The 26,287-nt window shown below is 44.5% G+C and overlaps 2 protein-coding genes across 2 annotated transcripts in view; both read right to left on the bottom strand.

The window, feature by feature from the left end:
• Nucleotides 1–323: 323 nt before the first annotated feature.
• Nucleotides 324–13,557, bottom strand: LOC118218923 (Bardet-Biedl syndrome 10 protein homolog). The gene is made up of 2 exons (XM_035401689.1): nucleotides 13,529–13,557; nucleotides 324–2,470 (listed from the first exon to the last, which is right to left on the bottom strand). The coding sequence occupies exon 2, from the start codon at nucleotides 2,353–2,355 to the stop codon at nucleotides 508–510; it is 1,848 nt and encodes a 615-aa protein (XP_035257580.1). The 5' UTR covers nucleotides 2,356–2,470; nucleotides 13,529–13,557; the 3' UTR covers nucleotides 324–507.
• Nucleotides 13,558–13,863: 306 nt separating this feature from the next.
• Nucleotides 13,864–26,287, bottom strand: part of LOC118218916 (NLR family CARD domain-containing protein 3-like) — a gene marked incomplete at its 3' end in the record, with an annotated part of 32,921 nt that continues 20,497 nt past the window's right edge. The window contains exons 6-7 of the mRNA XM_035401673.1: nucleotides 22,823–22,989; nucleotides 13,864–14,006 (exon numbers count right to left, since the gene is read on the bottom strand). Coding sequence (XP_035257564.1) covers nucleotides 13,864–14,006; nucleotides 22,823–22,989 — 310 coding nt within the window. The remainder of the gene's footprint in view (nucleotides 14,007–22,822; nucleotides 22,990–26,287) is intronic.

Genomic DNA, 26,287 nt, shown 5'->3' with positions numbered 1-26,287 from the left:
TTTTAGTTAGCCAACCAGCCAGTTTAATGAGTTAGAGGTTCGCTTGAGTCTGAGGGGGGTTTTGAACCTGGGTTTGTCACTTGTCCATAATGTTCCATTGGCAAACGTTGCTACCCAGTGAACTATGAGGAAAACAGATGTCGGGGCTGCATATTCTTGGTCTTTTAAACGTATGCAGGAAGAAGAAAACGCAAAATCCGGGGCTTTATTTTGTGGACGTGTGAGGTCAGAAGGTACAGAAATGAATGTTTTTAAGGGTTGAGTGTCTGGGGTCATTGTGGTTATTTCTGTAAGGAAACCCTGAAAAGTGCCAAACTCTCGGTGCTGTATATGTATGGGGCATGCCACCCCACCAACATGTAACTTTGCAGGATGGCATACCTGCCACCCCAATTTCACATACTTAAGGTATGAATATACTATCACATGGGAGGACCTGGAACTTGTATAAATACATACAGCCATTCAAATTTGTGCATAATGAAAAACAGGATTGACAGAACATGTCTACTCTTCTGCCTCCTCTTCCTCCTCCTGGCTGTGTTCCGCCTGGCTGCGGATGTGGGTGTGAAGGATGAGGTCCACGGACAGCAGGCTTGACGCAGTGTGCAGGACGGAGAGGAGGAGCTGGTATTTACAGGCCAGGGACTCCAGCCCCCGAACCCTCCAGCTGGGGGGGGCGGCCCCAGAGGCCCTGAGGAAGTGTGACTGGGCGTCCAGGAAGCGTGGGCCGGGGTACAGCCGCCTGGGCACGCTCAGTACGGCCCCCGCCACCAGCCGGCAGGCCGCGCGCAGGTCGGGGCAGCGCCGCTGGGAGGCCTGCTGCAGGAGGCAGTGGTGCAGTACGAACTCAAACGCGCCCCCTGCTGGTAGCACGCTGCCTGCCTCTATTAGGACACCTGAAGAGGCGGGGCCTGTTTCTCGGGTACGGGTCCCCAATGCTCCTTCTTTCCCTTCCCCAAAATGGACGCCGGGCCGCTCTCCTGATGCCTTGCCATTTCGTAACCAGTCCGGAATTGGATGTTCAGGTTCTGCTTCGGGCTCTGTGCTGTCAGGATTTTGGCTTCGGCCTGCACACAGTGGCCCCTCAGCCTTGTTTGGGTCCCTAATGAGGACCTGCGGCCCCTCACCCCTGTTTGGGTCGCTAATGAGGGCCTGTGGCCCCTCACCCCTGTTTGGGTCCCTAATAAGGGCCTGTGGCCCCTCACCCCTGTTTGGGTCGCTAATGAGGACCTGTGGCCCCTCACCCCTGTTTGGGTCCCCGACAATGGCCTGTGGCCCTCCAGCCTCTGTGCTGTCAGTGCTCAGGTGGGCATTGTCCCTCATGCTGGCGGGTGCTCTATCTAACCTTGTGCCATTGTGTAGGCCGGGTTGTTTGACCATGTAATGAGCTACGTTCTCACTGTCCTCCTCCCTGCCCTGCGGGTGATGTGATTGGACAGGACCCTGTGCGTGACGCGACTGGACAGGCTCGTACACGCGCTGAAGCATCCGGAACAGTCCGCAGAAGGCCGTGCTGCACTGCTCCGCCAGGCCGGGACTGGGCCCGCACAGAACCAGGCAGTGCGGTGCCAAGCCCCGCCCCTCTGGGAAGCCCACGTGGGCCAACCTGTCGGGACCCAGCACCACGGGCTTGCAGAATGTCACCGTGGCAACGTGCTCCTCTCCAATCAGGCTCCAGTCACCGGGGTCGGCAAAGAGCTCCGCCCCCGCCAGCCGACAGAACAGCGCCAGCTCGTCACTGTCCACGCACTCCACCACGGACAGGCCGGCCCGCCGAGCGAGGTCCAGCGCCAGCTCCGACTGCTTCGCTGCCGAGAGCAGCAGCCCCACCCTCAGCCTGCGCAGGCAGGCCACGCCCCGCTCTGCCCTCCCGCCCACCCCGCCGCAGCACCTCTGCGCCTGCGCCGCGCTCGCCAGGTTCAGAGAGACGCCAGGGGGCGCCAGAGGGGACTGGAGCGGCACGCTTGTGGCCAGCGCTCGGAGCGGCCCGTCGCCAGGGCAACGCACCGCAAAGTCTCTGTGGATCACCAGGCCCTGGAGGACCCGGGACCGGCTCACGGGCAGGCCTGGTACGGGCGTGTGGAGCGCCGTGAAGTGGCGGGCGATCAGGGTCACGCCGGTGCAGTCCTGCTCACACCGCCACCTGCGGTAGAACTCGCAGGCCGTCTGGTTCAGGACCCCCCAGTGGGAGCTCGCCGTCTTTCCCCGGAAGTAGGCGTCCGTGAGCGGGCGCAGGTGGGCGGGGTCCTGGAGAAGGGACAGGGCGCGAGGGGCGAGGCCCTGCCCGATCACCCCATCCAAAACGAGCGTCTGGAAGAAAAGCAGAATGTGAGCCACGCGGCGGGCCTGCATGCCGTGGAGATGGTCACCATGGATACCCCGCAGAAGCGCCCCCAGCAGGAGAAGGAAGGACTTGGCTCCATCACCCGTGATCTTACAGTGTGCTGATACACATCCCACCAGGACTCTGTCACAGGCACAACACAACACCATTATCAGCACACACATCTTTATCCATAGTCTTTTACTCACTATTACTCATACAGTATGATTTACACAGTCACTCATACAGTATGAATTGCAGTTACTCATACACATTGCTAATTGTGCAGTATTATTTACACACTGTTACTCACACAGTATGATTCACAGTTACTCATACACATTGCTAATCACACAGTATGAATTACATACTGATACTCACAGTATTATTTACACACTGTTACTCACACAGTAGGATTTACACACTATTACTCATACAGTATGATTTACACAGTTACTCATACACATTGCTAATCACACAGTATGAATTACACACTGATACTCACAGTATTATTTACACACTGTTACTCACACAGTAGGATTTACACACTATTACTCATACAGTATGATTTACACAGTTACTCATACACTTTGCTAATCACACAATATTTACACACTGTTACTCACACAGTATGATTTAGCCTACACAGTCACTCATACACACTATTACTCATAGAGTATGATTTACACAGTTACTCATACACATTGCTAATCACACAATATTTACACACTGTCACTCACACAGTTTGATTTACAGTGTGACTCATACAGTGTTACTCACAGTATGATTAACACACTGTTACTACAGCATGATTTACACACTGTTACGCACACAGTATGAATTACACAATGTAACTCACAATACGATTTGCGCACTGCTACTCACAGTATGATTTACACACAGTTACTCACCCAGTATGATTTACACACTGTTACTCACACAGTATGATTCACACACTGTTATGCACACAGTATGATTTACACACTGTTACTCACACAGTATGATTCACACACTGTTATGCACACAGTATGATTTACACACTGTTACTCACACAGTATGATTTACAGTGTTACTCACACAGTATGATTTACACACTGTTACTCACACAGTATGATTTACACACTGTTACTCACACAGTATGATTTACACACTGTTACTCACACAGTATGATTCACACACTGTTATGCACACAGTATGATTCACACACTGTTACTCAAACAGAATTTTCCACTTGTATACTTTCGTTTCTCATTTATAGTGCAAACGTCACATCCCCAACATCAAACTGTCCATACTGCAGTCAGACGTAGTGGTGAAAAACCGTTTTCTGAGCTGGAGGAATGGAAGAAGCCCCAGGTTGTTGGCTGTGCTGTATGTCAGTAAGAGGGAGAACAGGTTCTGGGGCCTGTTACCTGGCAACGGGTGTGGTCAAGCCGAAGGGAGGTAAGGATTAAGGATCCTCCGGCCATCCCTGGTGATGAGGACCTCTCCAGAGTCGCGGGTGAAGAGGACCTGGCCCCCGGACGGACCGAAGCACGGGCCCACCACCGCCTCCAAGGCCTGAGTGACCTGCAGCAGGGTCCCCAACTCCACCCTCTGCACCCCCTTCATCTCCACACTGCCTTTAACAGGGGCCTGCTGTACACACAGGGGGCAATCAATGAGCTGCGTTTCCAACCCAGACACAGCGTCCTCAATCTGAAATGCACACGGTGCATTTCCCACACAGACACAGCGTACTCAAACTGAAATGCACACGGTGCATTTCCCACACAGACACAGCGTACTCAAACTGAAATGCACATGGTCCATTTCAAACACAGACACAACATACTCAATCTGAAATGCACACGGTGCATTTCCCACACAGACACAACGTACTCAAACTGAAATGCACACAATGCATTTCCAACACAGACACAGCATACTCAATCTGAAATGCACACGGCACATTTCCCACACAGACACAGCGTACTCAAACTGAAATGCACACAGTGCATTTCCCACACAGACACAGCGTACTCAATCTGAAATGCACGCGGTGCATTTCCCACACAGACACCATGAGTGAGTTTTGGTAAAGCAAATGTAAGCGTAAGAAAACGTTAGTGTAAAAGAGGGATCTGCCTGAGGGCGAGGCGGGATTCAATCCTTCAACCTTCAACCGGAGGTTTACCAGTCTGTGACTTTGCTAGTGCAGCACCGTGACATAGCTATGCAATGCGTGAAATATCATTAGCAAACCTGTCTGTGGTTTTAAAGAACACAGGCCAGTAAGCACAGAAGAGCTCCCGTTGAATCCATATGGCTTTGCAATATTGTAGCTGGTTAATAACTGAACGTGCAGACGGTACGTCATAATGCAGTGTATACGTTCGGTGAACGGCAGGTAGATATTGTGCAAAAGCAATAATTGAGAAGTAGTAGACAATTATTAGTGAGAGTACAAGCAGGTTAAAGAGACGCATTCCTAGCTGGGCTTGAACCTCAGACCCCGTGTTCCCAATACTGTGACCTTGCCCACTAGGCCACAGCAGACCAGTTGTTTAAACTGGAAATGTTTCAGAGTAAAAAGGTATGGGTATTTTGTGTTTGTATGCAAGTTTTTGATTGGGTCATGTAGGTGAAGATTTGGCTGGTGTCGGTAAAATGTCCAATGGGGAGACATGTTGTTAGTGGGATAGGCAGCAGGAAAAATAAGAAGAAGAAGAAGAAGAAGAAGAAGAAGAAAAAGGAGGAGGAGGAAACACAAAATCCCCTTAGTTTGGGGCTTTATTGTGTGGACATGTGAAGTTGTTTATGAATTCTGTCTGTTGAAATGGGGTGAGAATGTACAGAATTTAATGTTTTTAAGAGTGTCTGTGGCTGTTGTGGTTATTTCTGTGGGGAACCCTGAAGGCATAACTTGGCGGGATGGCATACCGGCCATCCCAATTTTTCTCATCCAAGCAGAGTAATATTAATCCATTAATGTAGGCTTGTTATCATACCAAAGCTGACTTTTTTTAAAGGAAAGCCTTAAGACTAAACATAAGGTCATGTCATGGCTGTGGCTCTATCACATGGGTGTGTGATGTAATTACAACAGGGAAAAAGTTACTCAGACGAGCTCGCTCCTGTTAAGATAATATACTCCATACTGGTGTGTGGCATTAGCAAACTTCTGAGAATTCCTCTGCAGGCTGTGTAGTGTGTGTCTCCCTGGTGCCCCTTATATTAAAGCCTGTTAAAGGAAACCTGTCTACCTCATGTACAGTGCCGTGAAAAATATTTTCCCCCATTCTGATTTCCTATATTAGGGCCTAGTTTCAGATCTTTACAAAAAATTTTATATTAGACAGAGGGAACGGGAGTAAGCAGTCAAAGTTTTAGAAACTCCCAACTTCTGCCTTGAGTCTCACCCTTTGGAGTTCAGTCCCTTGTAGTAGCGTCACAAGACCACCGGATGGCAGAAAGCATCCACTTTGTGTTTCCAGTGTTCCAACACAGCCCACAGGTCTGATAGCAAAAGTAAATACTCTGATATTTTCGACTATTTCAAGCTCCTGCCACGGCACATAATGGTTTTATTAAATTCCATTTAGCATGAGGATGGGGGTGTAATTTCAAAGAAACACTGCACTGGTTGATGCACTGAAGATGCTCATTTTTATTGTACACACAGAGCACGTACACAGCACATCAATACACACAGACGCACGCACATGCACAACATGCACACACACGCACACAAACACACACACAAACACATATACACCATGTTCACCTGATCGTATAGATAGATGGTTTGATACTGTGGTTTGTGTCTTTGGAGGCCCTACTAGACTGAAGGCTCTTTTCTTTCTGGGGAGGCTACGCTCCTTCGGTGTGTGTAGCAGGGTGCTGGCCATGTTCTAACAGATCATTGTGGCCGGTGTCCTGTTTTACACCTGTCTGTGCTGGGCTGGGAGCCTCTACTCCAGGAACACAAAGAGGCCCAAACTGATCCAGAAGGCCAGCTGCCACCCTCTGCTGTTGTTTTGGGTGCAGTGGGTGTTTGCCGACTCTCCCCCCCTCTCTGAGTCAGCCCCCCTTCTCTGCTTCCTCGGCCAGCCCTCTAGTTGCCCTCCTCAGCCTTGCCCCTGCCATGCCCGTGTTCTCCAGAAGGTAGAGCACTGAGTGTGGCACAGTGGGTAAGGAACTGGGCTTGTAACCGAAAGGTCGCCGGTTCGATTCCCGGGTAGGACACTGCCGTTGTACCCTTGAGCAAGGTACTTAACCTGCATTGCTTCAGTATATATATCCAGCTGTATAAATGGATACAATGTAAAATGCTATGTAAAGAGTTGTGTAAGTCGCTCTGGATAAGAGCGTCTGCTAAATGCCTGTAATGTAATGTAATGTAGAGCACTGACTGGCGGGTGAACCCCCAGCGTCCCACCTCCACTGGATATACTGTCGCTCTCTAACCGACCTCCTTACACTCCTTACACTCTCACACTCCGCTGCCAGGTCGGAGTACTTCAGGCGTTTCCCCTCCTCCCATGGGAAGGTGAGCTCCATAAGGAGCACCACCTTCACCCGAGAGGACCACGTCTCCATATAAGGAGCACCACCTTCACCCGAGTAGAACACGTCTCCATATAAGGAGCACCACCTTCACCCGAGAGGACCACGTCTCCATATAAGGAGCACAGCCTTCGCCCGAGTAGAACACGTCTCCATATAAGGAGCACTGTTCTGTGTCCCTGTGCTGGAGCCATCTCACAGCCTGACAGACCTGCTCAGTGTCCCTGTGCCGGATGCCTCCTCTGTGTCCCTGTGCTGGGGACCTGCTCTGTGTCCCTGTGCTGGAGGCCTCCTCTGTGTCCCTGTGCTGGAGGCCTGCTCTGTGTCCCTGTGCTGGAGCCATCTCACAGCCTGACAGAACGTGCCGGAGGCCTCGTTTGGGGGCAGCACAGAGCGGACGGTCTCATCCGCACCAAACCATTAGCGCAGGTTCTGAGGAGAAGGCAGGGTGTCATAATTGGCCCTGATCAGGAAGCTAAGCCTGGCTTGTGGTATCTTCCACCAGTCTGACCCACTGAGTGATCGGTCCTCCACACTTTCCCACGCTGTCCATCCTCCCAGACCACCTTAGCAAACTGCTATAACCTGCTACCTTTCCTACGCTGTCCATGGTGGGATGACCCAGTCTTGTGCCCCTCTGTTTCCCTGCTGTGGGGGTTGTGTCCCTCTGTTTCCCTGCTGGGGGGGTTGTACCCCTCTGCTTCCCTGCTGGGGCGGTTGTACCCCTCTGCTTCCCTGCTGGGGATTGTGCCCCTCTGCTTCCCTGCTGGGGGGGTTGTGCCCCTCTGTTTCCCAGCTGGGGGGAGCAGTCAGGTAGAAGCAAACTGCAAATATAGAATGCATATCAGACCACTGCTATATGTACCACAATTAAACCATCAGTGAAAGCCCAGGATATACCGGTATATTTATAAATCAATGACAAAGTATGTTCTACAGCATATCCAGCAATTTACCCACCCAGATATCATTTCTGATTAACAATGTTGTACATTTTCAGCTCTCATAAAACGCCAGTAGTACAGATTCTGATGTAGTCAGCTGAAAGGAACTTCTTAGCTTACAAAGGAGATGGTACAGTAGAATGGGCACATCCAATTTGTTCAGGCGCAGGGCATAAACAATATGTAGAGTTAAAAAAATGTCTGATGTTTGAACAGACTAGGCAGAATCTGTGTCATTTCAAACAGATTGGAGTATGTGTTTTACATCAGCATGCCTTTGGAGCTGAGAGAGTACTTTTAACATGGTCGGTGAAAATAGCGGCGATATGTGTTATTCAACCAATCATTTAAACAGAAACATTTACACTCTAGACATTTGACACGTAAACAGTAAAAATAACACATACAAATGCAACATTACAAACTTGCACCAGCAGGCCTTATCTGATAGAAGAAAAATAATCACATTATCAGAACAGTGGCTCTAAATTCATTGGATACAACAATATTTCGTCTGTCTGCTTGACCACAACCTCAGCCACAGCCACAACCCGTCCATCAGTACCAACTGCATTGGTCTGCTCCATGTTGTCAGACACTGCTGAATGTAGTGCTATAAAACAGCCTTTTATGTTGGGATTACCAATCGTGCTGCAATGCGACTCACCTGGGAAATGTTGCTGGAAGTGATGAGACAGAATTGCAAACATCTTGACTTCATTTCACAATCTGCATGTCTAGCAATAATCACTGGAACATTGTACTAATACGAGACAACTGTATTGTGAAAACTGAGTGTGATTTAGAGTTGTGCACTTTGTGGGTAGGTACTGCAATTAGTGTCGTAGGGTAAGAATTTTGCCAGTCAGTTTGGCAAATTGAGTTTTCCACACTGAGCCAAAGCAATCATAACATACTGTAATGCATTTGTAATGTGTGACTGCAGATATCAGAAATGCATCTGAAAAAATGAGAAAAACTGTAGGGTCTCAGGAACATCTCAGAGACTGGATGTCATGCAAACCACACTTCTGCCCTGATTTTGGCTTAGTGGTCTAATCCATTCAACTGATGTGCAGCAGATCCAGGTTCAAACCTACAGGAAAACTATTTCTTTGAGAGGTAACATAAACATACCAGCTCAATAGACAAGCAGTGACTTTTCAAAATGTATTGAGTTGTGGTTACACTACAGTAACAGAAGCAAGCATTCATCAGACACTACTCAACTTCTCTTATAATGGATCTTATTTCCACTGTAGATGAATGTCATTGCTTCAACTGCAGATTTTAGCTCCATGCTGATCTACCCATATTGAGCCCAAACATAATCCCATACAGAATATGAAATAAGTACTACTGTGTCACAGGAGTTCAATACATCACACAATAATAAATCACAACAGCAAAACATTTGATATTTTTATAATTCAGGTTTAATCATTGCATATTATTGTCTGAAAATACAGAAAATTAAAGCAAAAAAAAAAAACAATCCTAAAAGAATTAATAAGGAAACTCAATCCATCGTTGTTTACAGTAATGAAAGGAAATAAGTACACTGCAGTGATCATTCTGCATTCTCCCTATCAGCTGCATTTGCCCACAGAAATTTGCACATTGGAACTCTTGTGAAAATGAATGAAAGCAACTGTAAAAACTAGTAAAATGCACATTTAAGTGGAGGAGTTTGCCACTGGATTCTTTTAAAAAAGATGCAGATACAGGAGATAGAATTATTACTTCAAAAACATTTTACCTTGCCATCTTTTGGCATTATTACTCTCAATGTTATATTAATGTTTTAATAATCAAAAGTACATAACACACCTTGAACATTTGCAATATAAATGTATTAAAATGTAAAAAAAAATCACATTTAGACAGCAAGCGCTTAACCTGAACTGCTAAAAGATAATACTCTTATGTACAGGGGTTAGGCTGTACTGAGGTTATATATATATATATATATATATATATATATATATATATATATAATATTGGGCACAGCTGAAATTGCACTGGTAAGGCATTGGTCAAGGAAGGTTGCAAGTGTGTCGATGAGTGTGTGTGTGTGTGATTGGGTGAGAGTGTTTGTGTGCGTGAATTTGTGAATGTGTGTGCATACATGCGTACGTTTGTGGGAGTGACTGTGGATGTGAACATGTGTGTGTATGTGTGTGAGTGCATGAGTATGTGTGTGACCGGATTGTGTGTGTATGGGTAAGAGAATGTGTGTGCGTGTGCACGCATGTATGTGTGTGTGCATGTGTGAGAGTATGATTGAGTGCATGAGTATGTGTGTGTGTACACACGGGTGCGTGTGTGTATGGGTAAGAGAAAGTGTGTGTGCATGCGTTTGTGTGAATGTGTGTGTGATTGTTTATTTGAGTGTGTGTACGTGCAAGAGAATGAGTGTATGTATGTGTATGTGTGTGTGCGTGAGAGTGCCTTTGTGAATGTGTGTGTGTTTATACATGTGTGTGTGTGTATGTATGGGTATGAGAATGTTTGTGTATACATGTGTATATGATGTGTGCACGCATGTATGTGTATGCATGTGTGTGCATGTGTGAGTGCATGAGTGTGTGTGTGTGCATATGGGTAAGAGAATGTGTGTGTTTATACATGTGTGTGCGTGCGTGCGTATCGGAATGAGAATGTGTGTGTGTTGACACGTTTGTGTTTGTGCGTGATTCCATAAATGTGTGTGTGTGTGCGTTTGCGAATGTGTGTGTCTGTATACTGTATGTGAGTGTGTGAGTGAGAGAAAAAGTGTTTGTGTATGAGTGCGTGTATGTGTGCATGCGCGTGTGCATGAGATTGTGTGTGTCTGTGTGTAGGTGTGTGTGAGTGACTGGGTGTGAGAGAGTGTGTGTGCATAGGTCTGTGTGTGCATGAGTAAACATGAGTGTGTGTATTTGTGAGTGCGTGGGCATGACAGAGAGAAAGGGTGTGTGTGAGAGTATGTGTGTGTGTGATGGAGTGTATGTGAGAGAGAGAGGGTGTGTTTGTGTGACTGGGTGTGTGAGAGGGTGTGTAGGTGTGTGAGTGCGTGTGTGTGAGTCTAGGTGCATATGAGTGTGTGTACATATGTGTGAGTGTGTGACTGAGTGTGTGTGTATGTGTATATGAGTGTGTGTGTATATAAGTGTGTGTGTGTGTATAGGAGTGTGTGTCTGTATATATGTGTGTGTGCGTGTGTGTGAGTGTGTGTGTGTGTGTGTGTGTGTGTGAGTGTGTGATTGAGTGTGCGAGCATGTGTGTGTGTCTCTACTCCAGTTAGGAGAGGGACACTGAGAAGTGTGTGTATTGACACGTGTTTGTGTCTCTGCAGGCATGTGTGTGTGTGTGTGAGTGCATGAGTTTGTATGTGTGTGCGTGCGTTTGTGTGAATGTGTGTGGATGTGTGTGTGTGTGTGTGTGTGAGAGAGAGGGTGTGTGTGTGAGTGACTGAGTATGAGAGAGAGAGAAAGTGTGTGTGTACATACGGTTATGAATGTGTGTACATATGCATGCATGCGTGTGTGCGCGTGAGAGTGCACTGGTGAATGTGTGTGTTTGTGTGTGCGAGATATTGTGTGTACATGTGTAGGTGTGTGTGTGCATGTGTGTGATTGGGTGTGAGAGAGTGTGTATGTGTGTAAGTGTGTGTGCACAAGTGTGTGCGTGCGTGGGTGTGTGAGTGCGTGTGCATCAGTGTACATCAGTGTGTGTGTGCATAGGTAAGAGAATGTGTGTGTGTTTATACATGTGTGTGCATGCGTATGGGAATGTGAATGTGTGTGTTGACACGTGTTTGTGTCTTTGCATACATGTGTGTGTGCGTGCGTGAGTGCATCATGAGTTTGTGTGTGAGTGCGTACGTTTGTGTGATTGTGTGTGTGACCGTGTATGTGTGTGCATGTGTGAGAGTATGATTGAGTGCATGAGTATGTGTGTGCCCGGATTGTGTGTGTATGGGTAAGAGAATGTGTGTGCGTGTGCACACGGGTGCGTGTGTTTATGGATAAGAGAAAGTGTTTGTGTGTGCGTTTGTGTGAATGTGTGTGTGACTGGATGTGAGTGCGTGTGTGTGAGAGAGAGAGGGTGTGTACGAGTGACTGAGTGAGAGAGATAGATAGTGTGTGTGTGTGTACATACGGTTATGAGCGTGTGTACATATGTATGCATGTGTGTGTGCGCGTGAGAGTGCACTGGTGAATGTGTTTGTTCGTGTGTGCGAGAGATTGTGTGTGTTCATGTGTGTAGGTGTGTGTGTGCATGTGTGTGATTGGGTGTGTGAGTGATTGGGTGTGAGAGGGTGTGTATGTGTGTGTAAGAGTGTGAGTGTGTGTGCACGAGTGTGTGTATGCGTAGGTGTGTGAGTGCGTGTGCATGAGTGTACATCAGTGTGTGTATTTGTGAGTGTGAGAAAGCAAGGGTGTGTGTGAGAGTATGTGTGTGTGTGTGGATGTGTGTAAATGGGTGTGTGTGTCTATGTGTATCTGAGTGTGTGCGTGTATGTGTATATGTGTGTGGTGTGTGTGTATGAGTGGGTATATGAATGTGGTGTGTGTGTGTGTACATGAGTGTATGTATTTGTGTGTGCGTGCATGTGTGCGGGTGTGTATGCGCACGTGTGTGTGTGTGAATGCGCGTGTGTGTGTGCACAAGCATATTTGTGTGTGTGCGCACGTGTGTGTGTGTGTATGCGTGTGTGTGTGTGCACATGCATATTTGTGTGTGTGTGCACGTGCATGTTTGTGTGTGCGTGCACGTGCATGTGTGTGTGTATCCGTGTGTGTGCACGTGCATATTTGTGTGCACGTGCGTGTGTGTGTGTGTGTGTGTGTGTGTGTCTCTACTCCAGTTGGCAGAGGGACACTGAGGAGGAGTCCCACACTCCAAATCCAGCACAGAGGGGTGTGTGTTGAGTGAAGTGTGTGTGGAGTCTGTGCAGGAGGGTCAGTGTGTCAGAGTCAGAGACGCTGTAGAAGGACAGAGTGCCGGTTGGACGGTCCACACACACTCCTACCCTGTACACACACACTCCTCTACCATCATCATCATCATCATCACACACTCCTGCTCTGCGGTCGGGGGAGAGGGGGGCAAGTATGTCTGTTCGGTTCCCATTGTGCCAGACACAGTAACTGAGTTCATCAGGGTCACCGTATTCATCAAAGCACCACAGACTCCAGGAGTTTTTATTCCATCCAAACTCACAGTCAGTACACCGTCCTTTCCTGCTGATTCCTTTATCTGTCACTGCTATAGAAACCTCTCCCTCCTTAAACACACTGAACTCAGCCTCCCAGTAACAGCGCTCACACACACTCTCTCTGCACACAACCTGGCGCTCAGACTCAAATCTCTCTGGATGATCAGGATATGGCTGCTCCTCTCTCCCCCGTGTGTGTGTCACCCTCCTGTTCCCCTCAGACAGAGACAGCTCTCTGTGCGCTGTGTTTGGATCCAGTGTGAGTTGACAGCCATCTGCACACCAGAGACATACATGAGATTAATTATCATTATTAATATTCACCTTATTATGTGTGTGAGAGAGAAAGGACTGTCATTGTACCTCTGTGTGTGTGTTTGTGTGCATGTGTGTTTCTGTTTGTGTGTTTATGTGTGTAAGAGAGACGTCTCTCTCACACACACACAAACACACACACACAGCAGAGTGTGTATCTATGGAAAGTGTTCTGTGTCGATACAGACTCACATTTCCTGGGTCCTGGTTTGGTCCTGTTCTCTCCTCCATGGTCCACACTGTAAGAACAGCAGAACAGAATTTTAACCATCCTTTATTTCCACTCTTAACACACCAATGACATCACATATATAAACACAAAGGCACAATAAAACACAAAACCACGATCATATGAAAAAACACAAATCTGTCAGAAAGGAAACTTATTCCATTCATTGTGTGTGTGTGTGAGAGGTGCACTATGGAAACTCTCTGTACTTACAGCAGTGTGAGTGTGTGTGTGTGTGTGTGAGGTGCATTGTGGAAACTCTCTTTACTTACAGCAGTGTGAGTGTGTCCAGTTTAGCAGCAGACAGCGCTCTCACTCCTGAGTCTCCTGGGTGATTGTATCTCAGGTCCAGCTCTCTCAGGTGTGAGGGGTTTGAACACAGAGCTGAAGCCAGAGAATCACAGCCTCTCTGTGTGACTCTACAGCCTGACAGCCTGCAGAGACGACACACATACGTTACATGCATTAATATAAACGAACAGGGCTGTGTGTGTGTCAAACACAGAGCTGTGTGTTACATACCTTACACACATTAATATAAACTAATAGGGCTGTGTGTATCAAACACATAGCAGTGTGTTACACACCTTACAGCACATTAATATAAACTAACAGGGCTGTGTGTGTCAAACACACAGCAGTGTGCTACTTTACAGCACATTAATATAAACTAACAGTGTTGTGTGTATCAAAACACATATCAGTGTGTTATACACCTGTGGTGTGGGGATGGCTGGTTTAAGCAGCCACACCTGCCCTGGGTCAAGCTAATTAGACCTGGCCAATTGGATGATTGGTTAAGAATGAGAGAATTGGCCAGGCTAATTGGACCCAGGAGCAGGAGTGGCTGCACCTGTGCGTAGTGAGGTAATCAGTGCGCACAGGTTAAATCTGCCATCCCCACTCACACGAGAGAGCCTCTCTGTCATGACAGGGTTTTACATCTGCTCATTTGGCTGTACCATCTTGCCAAACCCTCGTCAATAAATCTGGACTGTTGGAACATCATCTCCCTGTGTCTCTGTGCTGGAGGGCCCCTAGGAAAGCCACTTCGGTGGCCTGTGGCAGGCGTGTTTGCCACAACACCTTACACACATTAATATAAACTAACAGGGCTATGTGTGTCAAACGCATAGCAGTGTGTTACACACCTTACACACACTAATATAAACTAACAGGGCTGTGTGTGTCAAACGCATAGCAGTGTGTTACACACCTTACACAAATTAATATAAACTAACAGGGCTGTGTGTGTCAAACACATAGCAGTGTGTTACACACCTTCTACAGCTCAATATAAAATAACAGGGCTCTTGAATTAATCATGACTATTTAAGAAAATTACCAGTTAAACTAAATTTGAACAGATTCAATTAATTTTCATAATTTTGAATAATGTATGAATAGAAACGATTTGACGCTTCTCAAAAATATGTTTTTTCCAACTCATGTCAGATTTAAAATGGGTTTCTACCAAGAGGAAGAACAGGAAAATGTTGCTTTATTTCTGTGAAGAAAAATAACTCTCTTGTCTATTTTAACATTAAAAACATTAGTAATATCAGTGCCATATTTTGTCATTATTAACATTAGTGATGTATTGTGTCACATTGGAACCCTTTTTGATTGAAGGGGTTTGTGTTTGTACTCACCCCAGTCTCTGCAGTTTACAATGTGGGTTCTCCAGTCCAGCAGAGAGCGCTCTCACTCCTGAATCCTGCAGCTCATTGTCTCTGAGCTCCAGATCTCTCAGCTCTGAGTGAGGAGAGTGCAGGACTGAGGCCAGAACATCACAGCAGCCATCTGTGAGACTACACCAACCCAGCCTGTGAAGAGACCACACACACACACACACACACACACCACACAGACACACACACACACAGACACACACACATACAACCACACACACACACACAACACACATACACACACACACACAGACACACACACATACACACACACACACACAGACACACACACATACACACACCACACATATAACACACATAGGTATACACAAACACACACACACAATTGAAATTCACTGCTAATTGTCACACTGTGCACCTTGGCAGCAGATAAATGTGGAATTTCCTATTTGTACAGTACCTGCATTCCTGGGATGTACACAGTACACACAAAAAAAGGAAGAGTTTATATTAATTACGTTCATAAAGTATTCTGACTAATTCATAAAAAAAAGGTTATCACTTGGCTCAATTAACAAAAAATAACTAAAAATAAGGAGCCAATTCAACTCAAGGTTGGGGGCTTCCTGCAAGGATTTCATTAACAAAACTGTTCCATGTTGCGATGATATCACATGGCAAACAACATGATTGCAAACATATTTCATTTGCTAACACAAGAAACTGCAGTAGTATGATCACTATGGTGTACTTTACCTCACCTTCAGTCTACAAACATCTTTATATTTTAAAAACATTCAATCTTCATCTAATAATGTAACCAAGGCGGCAAATGAAATACACTGCAGCGCCATCTGCTGGCTGCAGAGAAACACCATAACTGATTATTGCCATTGACTGGTACTACAGGTAATATGGAGGACCAAAAATGTAAAAATAATAAATAAATGAATGACTCAATAAATGAATTAATGTATAAATAAATAAATAAATACAAAAGCAAGAAAATGTAAAAATTAATGAATGTACAAATAAATTAATAGACAAAATCTGACAAATGGGTATTTGCATTTATTTACATATTTATTTCTTGATTCATTCATTTCTGTGGATGTTCATTTCCATATTTATTTATTGCTTGATTCATTTATTTCTGTATATACTTATATCCTTATTTATGTTTTGATTAATTTATGCCTGTATATATATATTGTGGCATGGATCGGGGCATGCCCCCACAGTGCTCCTCCCAACCTTATAGGCATCAGCTAAAACCTGCCACCAGGCCAGCTCTTCAGGACCGAGGACAGCGCCCCACTATGAAGCCCAGCCACAGGACCCTGGAGAGCGGCAAACTGGACATTCCTCAACTCCCTCCTTTGCAGTCAACATACCTGCAATCAATGAGGCAACACAGCTGCTGCCACTCCAGGGAGATGGCTGGGAGCTTAAAAGGAGGCCTTTTGTCTCCCTTGAGGAGAGGGGGTTTTGGGCTGCAGGAGAGCTGTTGAAAACTGTTGATAACTTTTCCCCTACTTTGCAGAATCCGGTGGAGACGCAGGACCACATCCCTCTTCCTGCTTTGAAGAGGGATCCCCTCAGCGGTCTTCCGGACGCCGTTACTCCTAATTTTGGTTGCTTTACTTTAAGTTAATTCTGACAAGAGACTTTAGTTGTTGAGTTTGGTTTTGGTTTTTTTGTATATAATTTTTGGTAAATAAAAATGCCTGTTGGGCTATTTTTCCCCAAACCTCCGGTCTGTGTATTTCTGTGCCGCCCCGCCTGCACCGTCACGCCCAGTGCGGTGCCACAATATATTTCTGTATTTATTTCTGTATTTTTTCATCCATATGTTAATGAGGGGGCTGTCAATGAAAATGTCATAGTGTCACAATATTTAAATTGGTTGATCGATACTAGAGTACGTAGATTCACTGTACATGCCTTGCTTCAACACCGGTTGCTTTTTACCACATTTACATTAGTAGGGCAGAGCGGGGAAAAAAGTAACACAGATTTTATTTTTTTTGGTTAGGTGGTGCAGCTTGAGTGACGTATTTCAGGATAAACACTCAGAATGACCCTTGCTTTCTCTCCAACGAAAGGTAAGGGATTTTGATAAACATTTTGGGAGAAATTGCCAAATAAAAGTTTGTTTTGGTGATATGTAAGCACATTGTTTTACCATAAGTATTTTTTGGGTGCTCTAATGTGTGTGCATATCAAAGGATCCAAATGTATGTAATCGTAAACAGTCTTTTCGTGACTAACAGATTGCATATTTTTGATAGAGCAATCAGCTCCACCTGCAGGATTAAGACATGCACGCAGACTCACAGAGCAAGGGAACATAACAGGACTGAAAAGGGAAGACATTCAACGGGAACTGCAGAATAATGCTGGGATAACTTCAGAAGGGAATAGAACAGGACCACATAGAAGAGTTTATGATAAACTTTACTTTGGAGCTTAAAGAACTGTGGCATACATACAGCACGGCTGCACTCAATCTCCTGAACAAGCTACCCCACTACCTCACTGACGTCTTACATTGGTTGGTATATCCTGTTTCGAAATGCCTAGGGCTCCACCTAGTGGATAACCTGACTACACTACAAATGTACATTATCGTGATAAGTTTTCACCAGTTGGCAATAGGCTATGAAAAACATTTAAATCTAATCAATAGATAGATTAGAAACAGTGTTTGTATCCTAAAACATCAAACTGTATTGAGTTACCTTACTTTGTGTGAACCTTTAAAGGTATTAAAACTTAGGTTAGCTCGCCATGTCAGTTTCTGAATGGCACGTCCCAGAAATTCCATTATGGTATTAAATCATAATTAGGATATAGGTGTGAATGGTTTGTATTAAAAATGATTAATCTAGTTCTAGTTATATTTTCAGAATTGAGCCAAATAGGAAAACTGTTGTTTCCTATACAGGCAAGAGATAGCCAGAGGCTTGAGTCTGGCTGACCTAGCTGAAAACGCTAGTCATCATTATGTGCTCTTTTGTGTGGATGCTTTGACAGTTTGTTCCAGGTAGCTGCATCACAGAGATTGACCCTGTAGTGTTCAGCCATTTGGAGGAAGTGGCTCTACGCCTGAATGTTTCACTCCATAATTCAGATTACGCCAGATCAATTGGATGCCCTTCTCACATACTGCCTGAGGAAGCACTGGAGAGTTATTTATTATTAGTTGGTTTGTCTGTTCTTCATGTTGCAGCACAATTAATTAACAATGAATCCTTTGCATGTCCACTTCCCATGAGATCTCAACAGGATTCTTAGCAGGGTGATCTACACTAGATCATTTAAACTTAATCCAGTTATGCAAAGCAAGTTTTATCCATCTATGCCTCGTTGGTATTTCTCCCATCTCATTAGTAATGCATTAATTGGTGTTGTTCTGAGTGCCCCACAGAATATCCTCAAAGCTATTGCCTGTTTAACATGTGATGCCAGGAAGGGAATTGGGTGCTGTCCACCAGGGGGCAGCACCGGCCCTACAGACGGGTATAGCTGCAGCTGTGGTTCATTGCAATCACATCAGCTGTGGCCCATTACCTAACCATGGGCTCTATAAGTGACCTAGCTTCCAGGCCTAGGGGAGGGTGCTTTTAGATTGTGTTTGGGAGCTTCGCTATGGACAGTATGGTGGGTTGGTGCCAGTTTTGTTTGGAGCAGCTAAAGGTGCACAAATGACCCAGTGCTCTATATAGCACTGAGGAGTATCCTTGTGTTCCTGCTATATAATGAGCCTGTGCTCTATATAGCACAGTAGTGGATTATCCTTGTGTTCCTGCTATATAATGACCCTGTGCTCTATATAGCACAGTAGTGGATTCTCCTTGTGTTCCTGCTATATAATGACCCTGTGCTCTATATAGCAGTGAGGAGTCTCCATGTGTTCCTGCTATATAATGACCCAGTGCTCTATTTAGCAGTGAGGAGTCTCCTGGTGTTCCTGCTATATAATGACCCTGTGCTCTATATAGCAGTGAGGAGTCTCCTTATGTTCGTGCTATATAATGACCCTGTGCAACCTCTGCCTAGCAAGATAAGTAAAGCCAACTGCTGTAGAATTTAAATGTTCTGAAATCCAGACTTTAGCTTTGGATTGGAACCACAGAAGAGTGACAAAACTAAGTGATGTAACATTGCACCTAAACAGTAGTTTGCATGTTGATCAGATTGACACTCTTCCCTAAGATGTACACACATACCTTATCGACCAATAGTTGATTTTACCAACAGTAATAATATCTGATTTTATGCTCAACATCTTCAGAAATGCCACAACCCTGTAGCACACACAGGTGTGTAATGATGAAGGAGTACAACTCATCTTCATTACAAGGTCAGCATGAGAAAGAGAGTGGGGTATAAGTTAGAGCTGCCGCGGTATTGATTTATTTCCTTACCGCAAAAATTAGCGAAGCCATTCAAACCGTTGCAGTAACCGCCATAAAAAATAATAATTTAAACCTCCGGGCTACGATTTCATTGTTTACTTTCAAGTACATTTCTGGAATGGCTGTTTCCGACAAATAGGTTCTGCCCGGCAGTTTATACTGCTTGTCGAGGGACTGAAGCATAGCTCGGAATGATGGCTTTCCTACAGTCCGGAAGGGCACCATCTACACAACCAAACACTTTGTTACAGCTGTTGTAAGTGCTCGCCACTTGTTGCTGTCCCGGTTGTATTTAGTCACTCTGGCAAATGCCTCTGAGACTCCTAACTGACGTAGTGCCGAGCCGGTACCTCCCGAGGTAGATGGGGTGCCTTTCATTGCATTGTATAACGGACGATGAGTGGTCCTAAGATGCGATTCTAGATTTGTCCTGTTTCCTCGCATGACGTTGATTTTCTTGCTGCAAATGCGGCACACTGCCTCATCCAAATTCTTTGGCTTTCCATGTTCATCAGACTCAAAGCCAAAATGTTCCCAAACAGGAGAAGTAACGTTGGGTTTCGCTACAAGATCCATGTTTTTAGCCTAATTTGAAGCGAAAACTTTCCGTAGCCAACAGTTGCAAAGCACGTTCTGGGTGACACTTTCTCGTTAACTGCGCAACTATGAGTGGAAACTTTCGAACACATGGCGTGAAGAAAATAGGCTACACAATTATAATTATTTTAAAAATTGCTTTGTATTTATTTCAGATCACAACTTTTACAAGTAAAATTGGAACATAAACAATTGGCCTAAAATAAACGGGAAAAAACAAAACCCAGCGGTGAAGCGGTGATCAGGTTTACTCTGCGGTGGATGTGACGTGATTGCGTTACCACGGTAATGCAGTAACCGCAGCAGCTCTAGTTTGCCGGCCACTGACCTGTGTTCACAGCCTCTCTAACTACTCTGAGAACACTGTCCTCTAGCTGCGCTTCTCGCAAGTCTTCTCGGGTGAACTGTTCTAGCTGACCCAAATTGAGATGAGTTGCAAAAGCATACAGCTCAGGAACACCTTCTGCTGGAACACCTAGTTTGTCTGCCAAGTGCACATCACTGTCACTAGACTCCTGCACATGCACACGACCACAAATCGCCTGATTGGCTCTGACCCTGATATTCTTCTTCGCTGATTGCGGGTGGGGAAAAAAATAAGGCATGTGTGTATTCGTGATGTGCGGATGGCAGTTATATCCGCGGGCACCACGGTTAATCTGCGGATCGGGTGGGCCGAGTCATAAAAATTAACATTCTGATTAATAGTGGATGGGTTGTGGGTGGGTGAAATAATACGTCATTAATGAGGAAAATATGAATTACATTCTCTAAAATGTGAACATATTTTAAGCTTTATTTTTCGTCAGGCGCAAATTAGCAGACTAGACTCTCGTTGCGCCAATTGCGGCGTCCATTTGTCTTAAGCAGCAATGGAGGCAAAAAAGATCCGAGAGAAAATTTAAAAAGGAGAATTAAAAAAAGGAAGGGCAGAAAAGTTATGTGTAGGAGCAATTTAGTGAATGACGAGTCAGGTGCTGGGTATGTCATATGCAACAGCTGCGAAATAATGAAAAATAGCGGTAATGTGTGATCGGGTGCGGGTCTCTAAATCAGATAAAATAATTTGTTCGGGTGGGTGGCGGGTGGATGATTTATGCGTACATGCGGATTCGGATGACGTCAGAGCCGATCCGCGCATCACTAGTGTGTATGTGTGAAACCGCGCCCTGTACTCCTCCGGGAGCAGCGCACACTTTTATTTGAGTTATTTGAGTTTGATTTATTTATTTGAGTTTGTCAAGCACTTTAAACATCAGCACTTTTTAAGTTTATTTTTTTAAACAATTGAGGTTATTGCCATTTCTTGTTTGTGCTGTCATTTAAATAAAGAAAAAACATTTATCTGCACCTTTATTCCTGTTTACAATCATTTACATAATGTGTTAAGAAATGACCAATGTGTAAGGGAACTGAGAAAAAAGGTAACACTTAAAATGTATTATTACGGCGCCAAAAGGCGCGGTGAAAAATTTTGGGTGCAGCTAAATTATGTGCTGGTGCACCTAAATGAAAAAGTTAGGCACACCAGTGCATCCAATGTAAAAAGTTAGTCTGGAGCCCTGTAAATCCAAGGAAGTTATACTTATTTTATACAATATCTTTGCCAGACCACACTTACAGAATTGTGTGCAGTTCTGGGGACTGTACTACAAGAAAGATATAGAGGATCTGGAAAAGGTTGAAAGAAGGGAAACCAAACTGGTTCCTGGTATGAAAGATAAAGGTTTTGACGAAAAACTTGCTTAACTTCTTCAAGCTTAGTAAAAGGAGACTCAGGGTTATTTGATTGAGTCTTTTAAAAGGGGATCAACAAAGTGAACTACAAGAGATTCTTCAGGTTCAGCTCTGTTAGTATGACGAGGGGGCATAAAAGGAAATTAGCAAAAGGTAAATTCGACACCGACGTTAGGAAGTATTTTTTCACACAAAGAGTAGTCACTGTGTAGAATAGCTTGGTGCATGTCATGTAGTAGAGGCAGAAACTCTGGGGGTTGTCAAGACCGGGCTTGATACGATGCTGGATACTATCTAGTTTGTAGGTAAACCTAGTACTAGTGGTAGGTAGTAAAACGGTGAGCATGTCGGGCTGAATGGCCTATTCTCATCATTATGTTATGTTATGTCATTTTTGTTATGTTATGATCGACATGAAACATATTACTGTACTGAAGTGATCAATATTTTACACTGTCAATCATGCATTCAGCATTCAGTCATCACCTGTGACCTGATACTACAGACTCTACTGAAAACGTACATTCTGGTCAAGAACCACACACCTGGCAACCCTAAGACTCATGAGGGTTTATCCTGCTTTTCATTGTTGTGCTAAAGCAGTTAGAAGAGAGGGATGAGAACAATGTGGACAAAGAAAGAATTCTGGTGGACATGGAAGTAAACAGAGAGAAAGCACTTCATATATTTCACTGCACAAAACCACAATCACTAATTCTATTTAGTTAAGGTCACACAGTACACAGCACTACTCACCCCAGTCTCTGTAGTTTACACTTTGGGCTCATCAGTCCAGCACAGAGCAGCTTCACTCCTGAATCTCCCAGGTTATTGTAGCCGAGGTCCAGTCTCTGTAGTTTACAGTTTGGACTCATCAGTCCAGCACAGAGCAGCTTCACTCCTGAATCTCCCAGGTTATTGTTGCTGAGGTCCAGATCTCTCAGGGGTGAGTTTGATGACTGGAGAGCAGAGGCCACAATTTCACAGGACTTCTCTGTGAGGTCACAGCTGTTCAGTCTGCAAAAGAGAGTTGATATATTATTGTATACTGTAAAATCTGATGTGCAATGTAACAGTAATCACATTGAGTGATGAAGAGTTATATTGAGGATTTAAAGTTACTGATGCTCTGAGGAAAATGACTTTGCTACAATCTCCAACTGCAGCACCTTAGGCCTGATAATTAGACGTCCTGTTGGACAGAACTCTGACAGTCCTACAGATGAAATTCTTACCCAAATGGCCCCCTTTCTTCTGGCATTTGGCACAGATACAACCAAAAGTAAAGATGCAAGAAATAACTCAGAAATAAAATCTCTCAGAGTGGATAGTGAGTTAGGCTCTGCTTCTTTACTTTTGCTGGTAACTGTGACTAACTACTCACAGCATTGCAAGCCAACACACAGCCAGCACAATACAAAAGCCAGATTCACTTTAGAAACAAGAATGCAAAAAGTGATCTGTTCACACATAACCAGGTACTGTAGTGCAGTCTGTCTGTTTTGCTGAGGTTATATATAACCAAGTAGTGCAGTCCATCTGTTCTGCTGGTGTTACATATAACCAGGTAGTGAAACCAAAGCTATGTAGGAACTGTTAATGATCCCTTCGAGTTCCTTTTGTTGGAATAGTGACACATTTGATGGTGCTGTCCAAGGAGACACCATTTAACTTTTTCCAGGCTTTAGGAAACTTCAGAACCTTGTACAGGCCAGACTTTAGCCTGAGATAAGCCACAGAATTACCTCAAAAACAGGCACTTTAACAGTCCCCTGAGAAGACCTCACCCTGACACCCATTATACCCTACAATTCCTCTACCTTCCTGTTTTCACTCTGTCTACAGGCACTATTGGATTCTGGGTCAGCCTACACCAGAATAAAGCAGAGACCAGGGTGGCACTACTGGCCTTGTAACATGGTGCATTTACTGCCTGACCTAATCTCACAATACAGTAACACAAACATTTCATTCATAACCACACTTGCCTCTCCAAAACCAAACCCAGCATTACATTAATCATAATGTTGAAAAAATAGCTCATCTTCTTGAACAATGTAAGAGGGGTACAGACTGAGCAGGCACTGACTGACATTTAAAAGGAGGGATTCTTTGTTCTACACAAGCACAGTTCGAACTACTTCACCAAACTGAGTTAGATAAGAATAAGTGTAACACTTGTGTTTACTTGCCCAAGTCAAAGTTAAGGACAAATGTTAGTTCAATAAAGACCATAGGGGTGTTTGTATGACTAATCTGCCAAAAAATCGGGCCTTGTTATTCTACTAATAATGAATTATTACTGATCACCAAGTTGAAATCTTATGTGTAACTGAAACTTGGCTTAAAACTGTATATTGCCTTAAATGAATCCACCCCTCCTGGCTACAGCTATACTCACGTTCCCCATCTGACGAGTCATGGCGGTGGTGTTGCTGCTGTATATCATTCTAATCTTTTTGATACTTTGAAATCTGGCTTCAAATGTAACTTTTTTGAAGTGCTTGTTCTCAGTTTTGCACATCCAGACAAAAAAGCAGTCAGTTTTATCCTTTCAATTGCATACAGGCCACCAGGGCCATACAGTGGCTTTTTACTTGAGTTTGCTGATTTCCTTTCCAGCCTGGTTGTTAATTCAGATAAAGTAGTAATTGTAGGGGACTTCAATATTCACATGGATAGTGAAGGTGATCCTCTCAGATCAGCACTCTTGTCTATCACTGAATCTATTGGCTTCGATCAACATATACATCAGTCCACACATTCTCATAACCATACTCTTGATTTTGGTCTTAACTTATGATGCAGAAATAGAAAATATAGCAGTTATGCCTAAAAACCCTGTGCTATCAGATCATTATTTAATTACTTTCCAACTTTCACAAGTCTGTCATGTGTCACCAGATCCTTCATTCTACCTTAGCTGTAAGCTTCAGTACTGCAAATGTTTTTATTAATGAGCTCCCAGGCTCATTTGTGCACTGTGGGGATTTTCTTGGCTCCCACCCAAACGCATACAAAAATGCAAGCATTAGCTCAATTGATCAGCTGACAGACAACATAAATTACATACTTTCCAGAACCCTGGATACTATTGCACCTCTTAAGAAGAGGAAAGTCCGCTATAAGAAATTAGCACCCAGGTACAATGACCATACTCGTGCTCTCAAACAAGCTTCACGCCAACTTGAGCACAAATGGCGTTCTACTAAATTGCAGGTATTCCTCCAGGACTGGAAAGACAGTCTACTAACTTATAAACATGCCCTCTCCACAGCACGTTCCTCATACTTATCTACTTTAATAGAAGAAAATAGAAACAATCCTAGGCACCTGTTTAACACTGTTGCCAGACTGACCAAAAATCAAGTTGATGAATTTCTTTGATGACAAAATTATAAAAATCAGGGACAAGATTCAAAGTTCTCCTACTACCCCCCATATAGGGTCTGCCCTTCCATCCGCTCAACGCATGGATGCAGAATCTTCAGAAGAATCTTCAGAAAGACAGGTGGCCTATCTGAACTCTTTTGCTCCAATAGATCTCATGGAGTTTAATGCCATAGTTAATTCCTAAAAATCTTCTACTTGTCTTCTAGACCCTATCCCTACGAAGCTTTTCAAGGAGCTATTACCAGTGATTGGAACACCAATGTTACGTATTGTCAATGTGTCTTTAGCGTCTGGACACATACCACAGACTCTTAAACTTGCAGCCATCAAACCCCTTCTTAAGAAGCCAAACTTGGATGTGAATGACCTGTCTAACTACAGGCTTATCTCGAACCTCCCTTTCTTTCTAAAATACTAGAAAGGGCCATTTCAAAACAACTTGGTTCATTTTTGCACTCCAATCATATAGGCCTATTGGAAGTTTTTCAATCTGGCTTTGGACCCTCTCACAGCACTGAAACAGCCCTGGTCAAAGTACTCAATGACCTATTCCTCGCTTCCGACCATGGCTGCATCTCTGTCCCTGTGCTTTCAGACTTAAGTGCAATATTTGACACAGTTGATCACATCATCCCTCTGGATAGACTTGAAAATCTTGCAGGCCTCCTTGGACAGGCACTCTCTTGGTTCCGGGTTGCTTTTCATCACTTGAGAAACATCTCAAAAATTCAGAAAATACTGTCCTTACATGATGTAGAAAAGCTAGTTCATGCTTTTGTTACTTCAAGATTAGATTACTGCGATGCTCTTTTCTCTGGATTTGCAAATTCCTCTCTGAAGGGCTCCAGCTAATTCAAAATGCAGCAGCTCGTATTCTCACTAGAACAAGGAGATTCGAGCACATCAGCCCAGTGTTAGCATC

The sequence above is a fragment of the Anguilla anguilla genome, chromosome 19 (genome assembly GCF_013347855.1).
Source record: "Anguilla anguilla isolate fAngAng1 chromosome 19, fAngAng1.pri, whole genome shotgun sequence".
Lineage (NCBI taxonomy): Eukaryota > Metazoa > Chordata > Actinopteri > Anguilliformes > Anguillidae > Anguilla > Anguilla anguilla.
Note: the sequence above shows the minus strand (reverse complement) of the source record. Positions and strands in the feature narration are given on the sequence as shown.

Excerpts from the sequence above, each read along its gene's own strand:
- LOC118218923 (XM_035401689.1), bottom strand. The coding sequence starts at position 2,355 with ATGCAGGCCCGCCGCGTGGCTCACATTCTGCTTTTCTTCCAGACGCTC.